At 41.5% G+C, this 17,052-nt stretch overlaps 2 protein-coding genes across 7 annotated transcripts in view; one reads left to right on the forward strand and one right to left on the reverse strand.

The window, feature by feature from the left end:
* The first annotated feature begins 2,027 nt into the window (after positions 1-2,027).
* Positions 2,028-5,613, forward strand: LOC148001719 (uncharacterized). Its single transcript, XM_087581979.1, has 2 exons — positions 2,028-2,133; positions 3,228-5,613. Exons 1-2 carry the CDS (start codon positions 2,102-2,104, stop codon positions 4,960-4,962), a joined length of 1,767 nt encoding a protein of 588 aa, XP_087438105.1. The 5' UTR covers positions 2,028-2,101; the 3' UTR covers positions 4,963-5,613.
* Positions 5,614-7,637: 2,024 nt separating this feature from the next.
* The window catches only part of Rabgap1l (RAB GTPase activating protein 1-like), a 595,723-nt gene continuing 586,308 nt past the window's right edge, over positions 7,638-17,052 (reverse strand). For all 6 annotated transcript variants that reach the window (NM_001401442.2, XM_087580933.1, XM_087580932.1 and 3 more), the window contains 2 exon segments: positions 7,638-12,817; positions 15,607-15,804. In NM_001401442.2, the coding sequence (NP_001388371.1) occupies positions 12,665-12,817; positions 15,607-15,804 (351 nt within the window). In that variant the 3' untranslated portion in view covers positions 7,638-12,664.

A 17,052-nucleotide genomic window follows, 5' to 3' on the forward strand; every position in this document is an offset into this window, starting at 1 on the left:
TGCCCCAGATGGGCATTCAGCCAATTCCTGCTCAGACTGTGGGGCCTTTGCCCCCAGGAACCATAGGCCTTGTCCTTGGGAGAGGATCTCTCGCCCTACAAGGACTGATAGTCCATCCAGGCCTTGTTGAAGCTCAGCACTCTCTTGATATTCAGATTCTTTGTTCAAGTCCTGATGGGGTTTTTTCCATAATTAAGGTGATAGAATAGCACAGTTATTACTCCTTCCGTGCTCCCAAACCACAATACAGGATACCAAGGAGCCCATGGGGTCCACTGGTAATGATTTGGCATATTTGGTGGTTCATCTTAACAACCGCCCAAAATTGAGCTTAGAAATTAATGGAAAGAAATTTGAAGGCATTCTGGATACTGGGGCTGATAAAAGTATAATTTCCTCAAAATGGTGGCCTCAATCATGGCCTACCATAAGATCTTCTCACTCGCTACAAGGCTTAGGCTACCAGTCGTGCCCTAAAATCAGCTCTGCCACTCTAACTTGGACGACTGTCGATGGCCGACAGGGACAATTTGTTCCCTATGTACTTCCCCTACCTGTTAATCTTTGGGGGAGAGATGTTATGCAGACCATGGGACTAACCTTATCTAACGAATACCCCCCACAAGTGGCCCACATGATGTCAAGGATGGGCTATAAGGAAGGGAAAGGCCTAGGGCGATTAGAACAGGGCTGTCTCATGCCCATTGAACCAGTCGCAAACCCCCATAAACAAGGCCTGGGTTTTTCCTAGGTGCCATTGAGGGTTCTATGCCCATACCCTGGCTTACAGAGGAAGCTATATGGGTTCCTCAATGGCATCTATCCTCTGAAAAATTAGAAGCTGCCACTAAATTGGTTAATGAACAATTGCAGCTTGGTCATTTAGAACCGTCCATTTCACCATGGAATACTCCTATTTTTGTGATAAAGAAAAAATCAGGAAAATGGAGACTTCTCCATGATTTGAGAGCCATTAATGCACAGATGCGTTTATTTGGCTCGATCCAACGAGGCCTACCCTTACTCTCTGCCTTACCTAAGCAATGGAAGATAATAATTATAGACATTAAGGATTGTTTCTTTTCCATCCCCTTGTGTCCACAGGACAGACAGAGGTTTGCATTTACTATACCAGCTATTAATCATCTTGAACCTGATAAGAGATTTCAGTGGAGGGTCCTGCCTCAAGGCATGGCCAATAGCCCCACTATTTGTCAGCTATATGTGCAACGAGCCCTTGAACCTATAAGGAAGCAATTTCCATCTTTGCTTCTGGCTCATTACATGGATGACATTTTAATATGTGATAAAGATTTAACAACCTTACAGACCTCATATCCCATCTTAATCAAAACATTGGGACGATGGGGACTACAAGTCGCTGTAGAAAAGGTTCAAATTGCAGAAATTGGCTCATTTCTGGGATCGGTCATTTATCCTGAAAAAATAGTTCCCCAGAAATTAGAGATTCGCAGAGATCATTTGCATACCTTAAATGATTTCCAAAAGTTATTGGGAGATATAAATTGGCTGAGACCATTTTTAAAGATTTCCTCTGCTGAGTTGAAGCCCTTATTTGATATTTTGGAAGGGGACTCTCATATCTCCTCTCCGAGAGCATTGACCCCAGCCGCAAACCGGGCCTTACAAGTTGTAGAAAAGGCCTTACAGGATGCTCAATTGCAGCGCATTGATGAAACCAAACCTTTTGATTTGTGCGTTTTCAAAACTATGCAATTACCAACAGCTGTCTTGTGGCAGAATGGGCCTTTATTATGGATCCATCCCAATGCATCTCCTGCTAAGATTATTGACTGGTATCCCGATGCGGTCGCTCAGCTTGCACTCCGCGGGTTGAAGGCAGCTATTACTCATTTTGGGAAAGAACCCAAAACTTTGATAGTACCATATACAGCCATTCAGGTTCAAACATTAGCTACTACCTCAAATGCTTGGGCAGTGTTAATTACTTCCTTTGCTGGACAGATAGATAATCATTATCCTAAACACCCCCTATTATGTTTTGCTAGATCACAACCTGTTGTTTTCCCTCGCGTCACATCCCACAGACCGTTAAAAGAAGGGATAACAGTGTATACGGATGGGTCAAAAACAGGGGTGGGAGCATATGTGGTAAGTTCCCAAGTGTTCTCACGACAATATTTTGAAACCTCACCCCAAGTGGTAGAATGCCTAGTGGTTATGGAGGTCCTTGAAAAATTCCAGATGCCTCTAAATATTGTTTCAGATTCCTCCTATGTGGTCAATGCCGTTAATATCCTTGAAACCGCTGGCGTAATTAAGACAACTAGCAAGGTAGCAGAGATTTTCCAAAAAATCCAAATTATTTTAATAAATAGGAGATTCCCTGTATATATTACTCATATACGGGCCCATTCTGGACTCCCTGGTCCAATGAGTTCAGGGAATGATTTAGCTGACAAAGCCACAAAAATGATAGCTGTGGCCCTGGCCTCTCCTCTAGAGGCCGCTAAAACTTTTCATGGCAATTTCCATGTTACCTCAGAAACTTTACGCCGCCGCTTCTCTATAACTAGAAAAGAGGCACGTGATATAGTCACCCAATGCCAACAGTGCTGCCAGTTCCTCCCAGTTCCTCACATCGGGGTCAACCCGAGAGGAATACAGCCATTGCAAATCTGGCAAATGGATGTTACTCATAATTCTACTTTTGGAAAATTACAGTATGTGCATGTATCTATAGATACATGTTCTGGCATTCTACATGCCACCCCACTTACAGGAGAAAAAACAACACATGTCATTCAGCACTGCCTTGAAGCATGGAGTGCTTGGGGAAGGCCAAGATGTGTAAAAACTGACAATGGCCCTGCCTATACATCTCAAAAATTCCGTCAGTTTTGTACTCAGATGCAAGTTACCCATCTGACGGGCCTGCCCTACAACCCTCAAGGACAGGGAATCATAGAGCGCGCTCATCGGACGCTCAAATCATATTTAATAAAACAAAGAAGGGGAATTATGATAGAACTCCCCCCAACACCCCGAGTGGCCACTGCTTTGGCCCTTTTTACCTTAAATTTTTCAATCTTGATGAAGCTGGGCAAACAGCGGCTGAGCGACATTGCTCAGAGCCCAAAAGGACAAAAGAATTAGTTAAATGGAAGGATGTATTGACAAACGAATGGAAGGGCCCGGATCCTGTTTTGATAAGATCCAGGGGAGCTGTTTGTGTTTTTCCACAGGATAATGAAAATCCAGTTTGGGTTCCGGGACGACTTACTCGGAATATCAAGACAGAGGACCAAGAAGATGACAACTCTGGTGATCCTCATGCTGATCCAGGGAGTGCCAATAAAAGTGCAGAGCGAACTACGGTGGGGAATTATGTCAACCTTCCCCCTCCCGATGCCGGTGATGTATAATGCCCAAGTGTTTCCACGTTTCTTTACTACCAACAAAGAATTGGGACTAGCCTATTTACCACTAGATTCCCAAATAGAGCAAGTAAAAGAAAATAGGATTATTCCCCTTAAGGGCAGCCTTTGTTTTGGCATATTCAACAAAATATCTTCTGATCTTCCTTGCATTATGTTGAGTAATCAATCTTCTGCTTGGTTAAGGGAGGCCACATGGGGAACTGGTGAGGAAGACATTGTGGCTAACGCCACAGTTCTCTATGGTTGGTGGCCTTACATTAACTCCTCCACCTGCCCTCTCCGTCAACCAAAGTTGGCACCCTTTTGTAGAGGGACCCAGGATGAAAAACTTACTTTGCCGTGGACTGGTTGCCAGTCCCGGGACTCTGCCTGGGCAGTCCAGAATTTTTTCTCCTTCTCCCCTGATTTGGAAGGCGGAGTGAACTTCACCACCATTGATCCTAGACTGTCCAATAATAATCCCTTTGATCAATGGATGCTTTGTGGCGTTAATGGTAGCTGCACTGATCTTACACCCATGGCGATGCTACTTGGAGGAAAGGGCGAAAAGGGACGGTTATCATTTTCCTGGACGGGGAATATCCACCCTTCAGCCTCTGTCTGGACAGCTACTCGTGTAAAATATAAACCTTACTGGAGCACGGGGTTTAACCCTGCTCCAGTTTGTGTCTGGCCGCCATTTGTGTGGATTATAAGTAATGCCACTAAAGTTTCTAAATTGAATTGTACAGACGGTTCATGTTTTTATGCCCTGTGTTGGGATGCTAGCCAATATCCCATAGCGGTAGTTACCCGTATGCCTCGCTTTATCCCGGTCCCTGTTGAGACTCCGGGGACCCTGACCTTATTTAGAGGAAAGAGAGATTTTGGCATTTCTGCGATCATTGTTGGCATTATTGCTACAACGGCAGTTGCTGCCTCAGTTACTGCTTCGGCATTGGCCTTGTCAAACACAGTACAGACAACCCAAACTATCAATGATTTATCGGCTACCGTCTCAGTGGCTCTGGACAGACAGGCCTCGGCTAATACTCAGATACAAGGAGGCCTCATGCTTGTTAACCAACGTATAGATCTGGTCCAAGAGCAACTAGACATCCTATGGCAACTGGCCCAGCTTGGCTGTGAACTAAAGCTCCCCGGCCTTTGTGTCACGTCTATACAGTATGAACAATTTACCAAAGCTGCCAATTTGTCTAAAACCCTTTCACAGCATTTGTTACAGAATTGGACCTCGGATTTTGAACAGACGCTCAGGGAATTGAGAGCGGCCATCATTCAAGTAAACTCTACCCGACTGGATATGTCTTTGACAGAAGGATTGTCATCCTGGATCACCTCAGCAGTCTCTTATTTTAAGGAATGGGTGGGGGTGGGACTTTTTGGAGCAGTCCTCTGCTGCGGATTAGTGTTACTCCTCTGGTTGCTTTGCAAATTAAGATTTCAAACAAAGAGGGACAAAATTGTGATCGCCCAGGCGCTTATAGCCCTTGAACAAGGAGCGTCAGCCGATATTTGGTTAACCATGCTTAAGCAATAGGTCGCCAGCTAGACAGCTCTTGCACTCCTAGAACCTCGGTTCATTGCACAGGATTAGAGTGTCCGGCTTGAGCAGCCCATGAGGGATGACGAGCTTAGCATTGCACAGGGAAGCTCTACCAAACATGCTCCCTGGAAGGCATATCATATTACATGAGGGTATCTGCCCCAGTTTTCCCTCCCTCGAAAAAATGGCAGTGCGACGGGTCGGGAGTGCCCTGGGTCTCAACAACAGCTTAAGGGTATCTCTCTTGTACAGGTTCGCCAACTTTGTGCGAGGATATGACCTCTGCCTTCACCCTTCTATTTATGGGTGTCCTATTTGCTTAAAAACAGATAAGGGGGAGATGTGGAGGGCCGTCCTCACATTCTCCATTGTAAGATGGCGCCGATATCCGGCAGGATGCACCTAATAAAAGGGCAATACGCAAGCGCCTGGTAAATTCCTCACTCAGGGGGACACGTATGCTGTGGTACGTCACGCGTATGCTGTGGTACGTCATCTGGCACATCTGGCAGCGACCAGCCAGAGAGTGACACGTCCGAGGCGAGGATAGTTTCCTATATAAGGGATAGTCTTTCCCTCACTCGGGGTCTCCGTATTGTAAGCTTGTGCTCTCGCTCTCAAGATGCATTAAAGCTATTTCTGCAGAAGGATCCTTTGTGTCCTGCATCATTCTTGCTGGCGAGACGTGGCGTGGGACAGTTTTAAATTCTCAGGATAGAGTTCTTTCATGTCTAAGCAGGGACTGGAATACCTGATAACAGTGCTTAGAAAGTAAAAATACATAAAAACAGCATATTTCCTTTAAACCCATATCTGCATGTATGCCATAAGTCGTAGTTCTGGGTTTTATTCAGATACCCATGACTGTACTTTAGACGTCATGTTACAGAACTAACCATTTCTGAATTCTAATAATCTAAAAGCTCATGTTCTGGACACAGTTCTGTTTTCTTAACACCTCAACTCCCTAGTTATTTCTACATCAGTACCACAGTCCTTTGACATCTTTTTGTATTGGTCTGTAGGTATGGATTTATGACCTAAGTTTTACCATTCTCCTAACCACTGGGCCAGTTTCTGGGTCCTTGATTAGTTACTTCATCTGCCTAGCAAGATCTGAACCTTGTTTCTCTGAAACAAGACTGGTGATTATTTCCATTCTCTTCTACTCTGCTTTCTTTCCTTTTTAAGCTTCAATTTTATGGATGTGTGAGTGACCTACCTGCACTTAAGCATGTACACTGAGTGAATGCAGTGCCTGTAAAAGTCAGAAAAGGGCATCCGCTGTCCTTGAACTAGAGTGACAGGTTGTTGAAGCCACCAAGTGGGTGCTGGGAACCCAACCAGAGTCCCTTGCAAGAGCAGTAAATGCAACCTCTAAGCTGTCTTTCCAGCCCCTACTTGATTTTCTTTTAGGAAGCATTTTAAATCATCCAAGTCTCATATCTTAAGACAGTCAACAAAGGAATCCCAAGTTGGTGTCTTTACCCGTCTACAAAGTCCCTATGTATATACCATATAGAATGAGAACTCCTTAGGCATGGTGATTCACATCTACAACATCAGCCCTGAACAGGATTGCTGTGAGCTTGAGGCCAGCCTTGGTTTTTGTCTTACTGTTCTACTGGGGTCTTGCTTATATTCTTTCGGGTCTAGTCCATTGTCATCACGTCAGAGAGCATGGCAGCACGCAGGCAAGCTTCTGAGAGCTCTGCATCCAGGTCTTGAGACAGCAGGAAGAGTAAACCACTGGGTGGGTTTTTGAAACCTCAAAGCCCACCCTCAGTGATACACTTCCTCCAACAAGGCCACACCTCCTAATAGTGTCACTCCTGGTGACCAAGCACTCAAATCTTTGAGCCTATGGGGGCCATTCCTATTCAAACCACTACAGTCACAGAGTAAGACTGTTTCAAAACAAAAGAAGATAAAACTTTTTACCCCATCGCTATTCCGAGTGACTTGGATACACTAGGTTTAGAAGTCAGGAAAACCAAACAAACCCCCCTTGTGTCCACAGATAAAAATGCCAACAATAACTCTACAACTTATACATATCAGATTGTTTCTAGTACCCCATATAACTCAAACCTTGAGTGTTTGCACAAAATTCCATTTACATTACATGGCATCACCCTCTTTTTGTGTATATAGACAGGAAGTAGTAGCCATCTGACCCAGGATGGGCCAAATCATATGTTTTTAGTGAATCTAGGTTTGGGATGCTGGAAGAGCTAGTCCAAATCTGCTGACTAATCAAAGGATGTGAAAACTTGGTGGATGTGCATGTAGAAGCTAGAAAGCATGTCTTTGGAGAAAAAAAAATCAGCTAATCATTACTTGGAAAGCAAAAGTTACTTTTGGAGCTAACTGCTTGGGTTTCAATACCTCTTCAGATCTAAGTGTTCGGCCTTAGGGTGCCATGCTATAGATTTCCTATTTTATTTGAATTCATTGCCTTTAAAGGTTATTAAACTAGCTCAAGACATTTTTTCTTACTTGTAATCAGGAACTTATTGTCCTTAATAGACTATTAGCACTAGTACTATGCTGGCTATCATTTTCCTGTGTACATCCTGGAGCATACTTCTATATACGATTTCTCTCTAAGTTGACTAACATCAGTAAGTTGATTTAAAACAAAGTCAACATGGAAAAATAGACACATGGACTTTGAAACAAATGTTTATTACTGTTTAATGGAACCAAAGGGGCAACACAAAGCATTGAAAATGTCACTGGCTCACAAATCAGCCACCTTGTTACCTTCTTGGTCACATTTGTTTATTCACAAGGTTTCATTCACACATCTAAACAAGATACCAATCCAGTACAAGATCATAACGGTTATAAAAGTAAACATTTGTTGGGACAATGTACAATAAATTGCACTTTCTTAACAAGCATCACATTTACCTTAATAGAGTGTACTGCACATAATACATGGCATTGTGGAAACAAGTAACTGGTCAGTGTTTATAGAGGAAGAGGCTGACGGCTAATGTTGATTTTATGGTCAATTAGTACTTTCCAGACTAGTCAACTCCTTTATTCTAACATGTTTTTATTGTAGATGCTGGGGAAAATAATATTTCATAAAAATAGCATAAGGTTTATATTACCTCCTCAGTAAGGGAAAGGCAGGACTTGGAAAGAAAGAAATGGGGCTGACAAAAAACCCTTTCCCTAATTTGAACACAGCATCCATGCATTATGTAAAAATGCCAAGAATAGTGAAACCAATGCAGGGGGCTGATGGGACATCTTGGATGCTGGGACCATCTCCATCTTTATTCTTGTGCTTTATGACAATATCTTTTAACTCATTTATACTCACAAATCAGTTTCTTTGACCATTTCCATATGTAGTACGGTTATTCGAAGTTGTTGGCTAGTGGAAGGAGTCTTACATTAATCATTTGTCAATTAAAAAATAATGTTCATTTTCTTCTCAATGATTCATTTTTCTTAAATGTTTTTCAAATACTGTTAATGATAAACCAGAGATGAGAGCACAATAGGGGGACATATTGATGGAGATAGTTTTATAGCAGGTGACATGTATTGTTGGAGGTAAGTTCGAGCTGTAGTTCATTATGAGGAAATTGAGAATGATATACAGGACAGCTGACTGTAATCACTAAAGTTCTATACACATCTACTTTTTCTTCTTATAATTCAAGATCAGCATCATCTGTTGAGGTATAGTCTATATGGGAGTCTTCATGTTTGCAGAGCTTTAAAGGTAAGGAAATGGGTAATGTAAAGTGCCTTGCATGTGTTACATATAAGCCACCATCAGAAAAGAAGTGCTGAATGTGACCCCCAGCACAAAGACTAGACAGTTTTACACACGGTCATTAGAAACAGGCCACAGAGATGCTGCCTGGGCTTCCAGTTCTGATCATTATGTCTCAAAATCTAATATGTATTTGGTTGCATGGTATCTAGGTAAACAAAAGAATTATATACTCTATAAAATTTTACCACACACACACACACACACACACACACACACACACACTCACTGCACACATGCACACTCACCCCTAACTATTCAAATCATACAACAGAATTGTTCATTATCTCATTTGCTAGATATTAAAGCAAAACAATAATCTATTGTAGAGTATTATAAAGAATAAGTTATGTAATACAATCATCTTTCTAAGTGTCATTCTTAGAAGATAAAACCAGGTCCTTCCTTTAAAATGATCTCTCTGTCCACTTAAAGGAGTAAAGTACAGGCAGCCACCTCCGTGTCTGATGCACAGGGCTGGGGAGGTCATTAGCAGAGATGGTTTCAGTGAGAGCACAAGAGCGCTCAGTCTGATATTAGCTACACGTTTGGCGTTTTGTTGTTCCTGTTTTTTAAAATGGGTCCTTGCTATGTCATCCTAGCTAGTTTGAAGCTCACTGGGTAGTCTGAGCTGGCCTTGAGCTCACAGGCACGCCTGTGCCTCAGCCTACCGAGTGTTGGGATTGTGGGTGTGTATCCCTGTAATCAACATGGATACTTGATCTAAGTGACTACTTTAAGGCTCTTTTATCTGCTGTGCCCTTTTATCTACATACTGTTTCAGTTTTCTCACTTTAGCTAAAACCACTAATTGCCCAATTCAATAGCTGGACCAGGGTGAAGACAAATGAATACACACTGTAGGAAAGGTGAACATTTAAAAAAGCATAGGAAATAAAACAAACACCAAACTCTCATCATTAGAACAAAGGGGTCTTCTCAACTTTCCCAGGTAAACTCAAGAAAGCCAAGAAGAGGAAATTACTAACTTAATATCTGGTGAGGGGAAGACAGATACTGTATGAAAAGGTAGGTTGTGACCTGTGTGGCTCTCCCATTACTGTTTCTGATAGGCACTCATATACTGAAGAGTAGCAAACCAAGAGTTTCTTCGCATTAAATCACAGGTACTAAAAACAACCAAACTGTGACTTGGCTCAGGTGTGTGCTAAACACGTGCACAAATCCAACTTAGTGTCTTTCAAGAGTTCACTAAAGAGATCTCTGAATTACAAAAGCCAGTGGGTGGGATCTTCATTGTATTCTACAGAACTCAATGAAAAGGGGAATGATCACCTCTCCGGCTGCAGATACCAGCATTTCAGGAATGTCTGCTATCATGTAACGCTTGGGGAAGGATGACAGAAGCTACCATGTCTGAAAATATCTTGGGACACTTGGCTGGTTTATCTCTTTACTACAAGGAGTTCAAAAGAATCATTTTAGCTGTTGTGGTACCTGTCTGTAATCTCAGCACTTGGAAGGCTGAGGTAGGAAGGTCCTAAGTTCAAGGCTAGCCTAGACTACATAGCAGAACCTGTCTCAAGAAAAAAAAGTTTCAGTTCTCCAATATATAAAATAGTAAGAGAAACTGAGATGAGTTAGTCGCTTTATATTGGCATTTTGGAGTTCTCAAGCAATGGTGAGCAATGTGTGGCCGGGCACCGCTGTGATAAAATAGTGAATAAGCAATGACTACTTTCTGAATTCTCTTTACTTCTGTTATTAACTCAAAAACAGTGTAATGCTGGGCAGCTTAGACCTGATACCAGTACACATGGTGCCCGTGTCAAATGGAGAACAAAAAGACTATGTGCTGCCAGTAGGTCTTTTGTAAGAGTTAGATGAAAACTCAAAAGATGTATTTAACTCTTAAAGCACATGTTCCTGGTGATTTTGTTGAAAGAGAAAAAGGAAAGCAGCCTGAATGGATAAGGACTTGATCTAGAGCCATTCTGTTTCTCTCATTTATCACTTATGAAAAAATTTGCAACTTAGGTATTCTGTGGAATGTATTTATTTTCAAAAGTTAAAAAGAGCTGTGGATGGTATTTGGAAGTCCACAAAAGTGCACCTTAATTTAGCTGGCCATTTGAAAAAGTAATGTGTCTAGGTTCCCTGGTCTCAAAGCGCACAGTACCAATAAAGCTAAGTAGCTGTATTATATGATTGACAGAAACGATGTAATGTTCTAGCTACTATATTTTACAAAAAAAAAAACAGCTTATCTAAACCATTATGTAGGGAATGTTAAAGTCAACAGAGATATCAGGAGTGCTGGGTTACTGATGTTTTGGTAAGAAGAAATGAATCTTCTGATGAAAGCTGTCAGAAGAAAACTAAATTTCAATATGGAAAGCATAGTGTGGTAAGTGTAACATCAAATGACATCAGTTTCATGGGCTGTAGATGACACAGATATTTAGAGATTAAAGAATTTCCACTTACTAGAACTCAGAACTGATTTTAGAGGAAGGATCTATCGTGAGCAACTTGAAGGCAGGGGTTGAGAGATCTCAGAGTGGTTATTACAATGTATGGCACAGAAGAGAATCACTGTGGCACTACATACTTTAAGGTACTTTGGAAACAGTATGTATAACAATGAAGCTAAAGATGAGTATAAACAAATGCTGCCCTACATGACTGACAGTTGTCTGGTTGCTATAAAGGGGGCAGAGATTTCCATAGTAGCTTAGAAAATGGGAAAATTAGTTTTGTTCTTTCCAAAGAATTTCTTGCAAGGGGTATTTATACAAGCATGCCAAATATGATTGGAAAAATATTTGCACCATTTTTTAAAACAGCAACCTTACCATTCCATGAGATAAGAATTTCTATAAATGTTTAGTCAATCCAAAATATGAAAAATGCACTTGTTTCTCTTTATTCCCAGGTGTGACACACTGTTTGGGAGTTAGGGAAAAGTAAGGAAAGTTGCCCGACACCAAGGTGCTGGGAAGATCTCCTCAACTTCCTTGGCAACATGTCCTCCTTTAACAAAGTACAGAACACTGGTGTTGGCCTCAACAAGCTTGGCATCACCCAGTGCCTCATCACTGTTCCATTCAAAGTACAATGCTTCTCCAGAGAAGGGACTCTAAGTCTGTAACCTACACTACCCATCCTTGAGGTTACATTTGCCACGAGTCACCTCTGCTCATATATAGGCACATCAGGAGAACAAGCCCCATATGGAGTCCTTAAAGGGATCTGAGAGACTACCAGGGTCCGATGATGCTACTGCACCTCTATTTAAAGTCACGGTAGCCCATCTACTCCACAGCTATCGGCCCTCTAATTCCAAATGTAGCCAACTCAGAATAGTTAGAGGGAAACTTGCAAGCCACCCCCTGGTCTGTTGTTTAATTGGAAAAGGGTAGCACTTCAGTGTTGACGTCACTTCAGTGTGAGACCTGTCAGTGCTCATGTGCGGCCCCACGGTGTGCTTTTTATGAATAATCCTGGAACGTTAAAGAGGTTTAGTTTCCCTTTAAAAACAGAATTCTGTGACAGAGATCTTACCATTTTAGCCTTGGGATAACATGTCTCCATTTTATGTAAGATTAAAAATTATTATGAAGTTAATTCTAAACAAAAGCATTTAGTTCTAGATTACCCATTTCCAACTAAATTTCAGGCATATAAAACAATGTGTAATACTATGACGGATCTGAATGTGGCTTCCCATGAAGAAGCTGGAAATAGATATTCAACATAAATCAGGTCAGTTTAAATAACATCCCTTTGAAAAATGTCATACATGAAAGACAGAGCTACCGAGAAGAGTCTAACTTGCTTTCTGGTCTCCTTTACTTTCTTCAAAGGGACAACAGGAAAACTTCTTGGTTTCCGTTGTTTTGATCATTGTGCTCTTGTGCTTGGCGGAGGCTGGAGCTATGTGCTCTCCTTGGGTGGCTGGGGAGCCTGTGGCGGCTGGAGTGGCTGGGTGCCTGTGGCTGTTTTGATAGAGTTCAGGGTTTTACTAAACCAAGAGTTTTTTGCAGCTTGTATTTCATTCATAAGCGCTCCTCTCTGATGCTCGAGTTCCTAGTGGAAGAAGATCACAGGTTATATAGATGCCAGAGGAAATTAAGACATGCTGTTTAGATTCACCAGGCCTCTGCAGCCAGCCCTCTCTCAAAGCCCAGGAGACATTTAGTTGGCTTCCTAATGGAAGAGAAAAGTGGAGAGCTAAAACAGTTACTGATGAAAATGAGAATCTGTGCTTTCTATGAATAGAGAAATGAACCACATTTTATTTTCCCATCTCCTTGCTACTTAGGTCCAAATTTAGGTTTAGGTTGCAATTGGAGACTAAATGCTTAAAACCACAAGTAAATATGAGTACAAACGAGTTCCAATTCAAATACTGCCCTGAGAACATTCAGGTTTCTGACAAGACACAGTGGTGAGGATTCCTAATTCGGCATGGGTATGGGTGTGGGGTTACTGATAAAAGGATCAACAGATCAGTCCACCAAGACACCAGGACCGTTTTTCTAATTGCTATTATACAATATGAAGAGAATGGAGAAAGGAGTCTGGCAAAATCAGCTGAGACCCAAAATAACTCCAAAGGAAAGAGTGGGATTAGTCTTTTGTGAAGGCAAAACAACAGAGGTCTTGGGTCTGTCACTTTCAGATCTGCCAAGCAAAGTGACCAAGTGAAGGACAATCAAAGAGCATACTGTTAAGTTCCCATAAAACATACCTTTAATTATTAAAAATTCACTTAGGTTATATTTGTGTCTATGGGTACATGCTATAAGATCTGATGGTCCAGGGTATAAAAACGTACCCCATGCAGGAACATCATGGCTCTAACCAAGGACAGATTCTTTTGAAAGGACAAGGTCTCACTGCATAGCCCAGGCTAGCCTTAAACTCTCAGAGATCCACTTTCCTCCATTCCGTAAGTGCTTGGATTAAAGGTAGATGACTTGATGCCTGTCTCAGTTCAGCTTCTTAAAGTATGGGTTGAGACTCCCCTAATATGTGGGGTCATAGAACTCAATATAGGAGGTAGGGAAGGTCATGACGAAATTCAGCAATGCTAAAAAATTAACTCAAAACCAACGGCGTAGTGAATCTGAGGTGTTTCTGTTTGTACTTACCCATATTCTATCATGTGACTTCACTTCAGCCTTAGTTCTTTTTTTTTTAATTGTTATTTTATTCTTTTTTTTTAATTAACTTGAGTATTTTTTATATACATTTCGAGTGTTATTCCCTTTCCCGGTTTCCGGGCAAACATCCCCCTCTCCCCTCCCCTTCCTTCTGGGTGTTCCCCTCCCAACCCTCCCCCCATTGCCGCCCTCCCCCCCACAGTCTAGTTCACTGGGGGTTCAGTCTTAGCAGGACCCAGGGCTTCCCCTTCCATTGGTGCTCTTACTAGGATATTCATTGCTACCTATGAGGTCAGAGTCCAGGGTCAGTCCATGTATAGTCTTTAGGTAGTGGCTTAGTCCCTGGAAGCTCTGGTTGCTTGGCATTGTTGTACATATGGGGTCTCGAGCCCCTTCAAGCTCTTCCAGTTCTTTCTCTGATTCCTTCAACGGGGGTCCTATTCTCAGTTCAGTGGTTTGCTGCTGGCATTCGCCTCTGTATTTGCTGTATTCTGGCTGTGTCTCTCAGGAGCGATCTACATCCGGCTCCTGTCGGTCTGCACTTCTTTGTTTCATCCATCTTGTCTAATTGGGTGGCTGTATATGTATGGGCCACATGTGGGGCAGGCTCTGAATGGGTGTTCCTTCAGTCTCTGTTTAATCTTTGCCTCTCTCTTCCCTGCCAAGGGTATTCTTGTTCCCCTTTTAAAGAAGGAGTGAAGCATTCACATTTTGATCATCCGTCTTGAGTTTCATTTGTTCTAGGCATCTAGGGTAATTCAAGCATTTGGGCTAATAGCCACTTATCAATGAGTGCATACCATGTATGTCAGCCTTAGTTCTAAACACAAATTGTGCATGTTGAACTGGGCAGGCCGTTATGTTATGCCAGCTAGAAGCAACAATTCTACTTCAAACACACTTTGGCTCAGATTTTGAATTTGTGTATGTTAATGTGTTACGGTATGTTTTATTGTACATACAAATATTTCTGATCTTATATAGAAGCATAGTTTTATTTACAGAAAATGTTATTGTTTTCCAACATTCCTCAGCATATATGTATCAAAGTGATATGTATTTGGTTATAGTGTCTTAGACTGTTTGCTTTCAAAAAATTTCAAAAAGTTGGGGGCTGGTGAGAAGGCTTGGTACAAGCACGGGCAACTCTTCCAGAGGCCCCAGGCCACACACATTAGTTCATAACCACCTGCAATTCCATTTCCAAGGGATCTGATGCCCTTCTCTAGGCAAAATACCCATACACAAAATAAAAATAAATCTTAAAAAATTAGTTGTTTGAGTTGCTGGTAAGTTTCATTAAAAATAAGTCATGGAATTAATTTTATCTTTAAATTAGAACAGAATATATAGTTTCTGAAATGGCCCAAAACATACTTTGCATTTTGGAACTATGTATTTATGTGAAGTGGTATTCTCAGAATTGACAATTACAAATTAAAGTATAAATCAATACTGAGTAACATTGAGAATAACTCTTTGTCCTGTAATATGAAATTTATTAGTTATAGAAGATAAATATACCATCTTAACATCAAGTTTACTTTATGTAAAAACTTACTATCTGTACATGAGAATTGTTTAAAAATACAACTTTTCATGACTCATTGTCAGTAATGTTAGATTTTCAGATCTATTCTACATGCCCACGGTTGTGTAAAATGGGGCTGCTTGTCTTGTGTCCTTTTGTTCTTTTATCAAATCACCAACCTGGATTTTGCACTTGGCTTCCACCAGCTGCAGCTTAGTTTGTGCCAGTTCCAGCTCCATCTCCCTCAGCTGCTTCTTGAGTGAGTCCTTCTCATCATCTGCCTCAAGTCCCTGGTCTTCTCTACTTATGGCCACGGGCTTTCCAGCTCCCTCCTTGCTGAAGATATCACTGCAGTGTTTGCATGCCATCATCTTACCCTGAAACACACGAGACACAGCCAACGTGAGCTGAACTGTACAGGGGAAACAACTTAACCAAACAATACATGACTTCAAGGATGGCACATGGCTTTCAAACTTCCTCTGTTGAAGGCATTGTTGGACTTGTGGTCACCAAATGCTTACAGTCAGGACAAACCCACCTAATCCCAGGACAGGTATTCCTTGTACAAGTCCTTTTGTTCTGCTTTAGGCAAAGATAAATATCATTGTTTAAGGTAGCAGTTCTCAATCTGTGGATTGAAATCCCTTTGGGGATTGAATGACCCTTTCACAGGGGTTACTTAAGACCATTTTAAAACATATGTATTTACATTATGATTCATAACAGTAGCAAAATTACAGCTATGAAGTAGCAATAGGGATAATTTTATAGCTGAGGGTCACTACAACATGAGAAACTATGAAAGAGTCCTAGCATTAGAGTGTAAGGGAATAAAAGGAACATAACTACATGCTCCCATTGCTGGTCAAGCCACACCTAACAAGCAATGCTTTTCAAGATAGCACTGCTCTTGCTCTTGCTTAAAATATTCAAAAATGAGTTAGAGATAAAACATATCATACACTTCTTATTTTATGCTCCACTGTTAACCAAGTTCAATGTGTCCATAATGATAACCACAGTCCTTTCACGGGTACAAAAGTAACTTCTTTGTGACACTTTTGTGTGACTCTACCAGTTAGGTCTGGTAACTTTGATGCCATGTCTTCAATAGCTACTCCATCAGCCTGTGGGCAGTTGATCACTAGAGTCTTGATTTGACATATTCAAGCACTTCTCACTTGGGCCCAAGTCTTCAAGTCTCACCTTTTCAGTTCCCATTAGCTTGTCTCTCATTTTCTCCAAAGCTACACTTCACACCGATGCTGAGTGATACTCACTGGACACACTGAGAACACTGAACTTTCCAGTCTTTTACCTAACCAATGACAACAATTAACCCAGTCCTGGCACAAAATAAAACACACTAAAGATCTGCCATTCTTGTACTATTGACAAGTGATGCCTAAATGACGCATACTGACTTCTTATTGCATTGTAAATGATGAAAAATTACCAAACTATGTAATCAGCCTTGCCAGCCTCTCTTCATCTGTCTCACGATGGGGAAAGGGTTACCTAATATTAAACAAGGGTATTGAGTCTTAGATAAAGTTTCGTTAAGTTGAACAAAATGACAGACTAGATGGATGTCACAGGAAAGCACACTCAAGGGTTCTGAA

Source organism: Rattus norvegicus, chromosome 13 (genome assembly GCF_021556685.1).
Source record: "Rattus norvegicus strain SHRSP/BbbUtx chromosome 13, alternate assembly SHRSP_T2T, whole genome shotgun sequence".
Taxonomy (NCBI): Eukaryota; Metazoa; Chordata; class Mammalia; order Rodentia; family Muridae; genus Rattus; species Rattus norvegicus.

Excerpts from the sequence above, each read along its gene's own strand:
- LOC148001719 (XM_087581979.1), top strand. The coding sequence starts at position 2,102 with ATGGGTCAAAAACAGGGGTGGGAGCATATGTG. Across the intron at positions 2,134-3,227 it reads CAGGGGTGGGAGCATATGTG|GATAATGAAAATCCAGTTTG; the intron begins GTAAGTTCCCAA and ends GTTTTTCCACAG.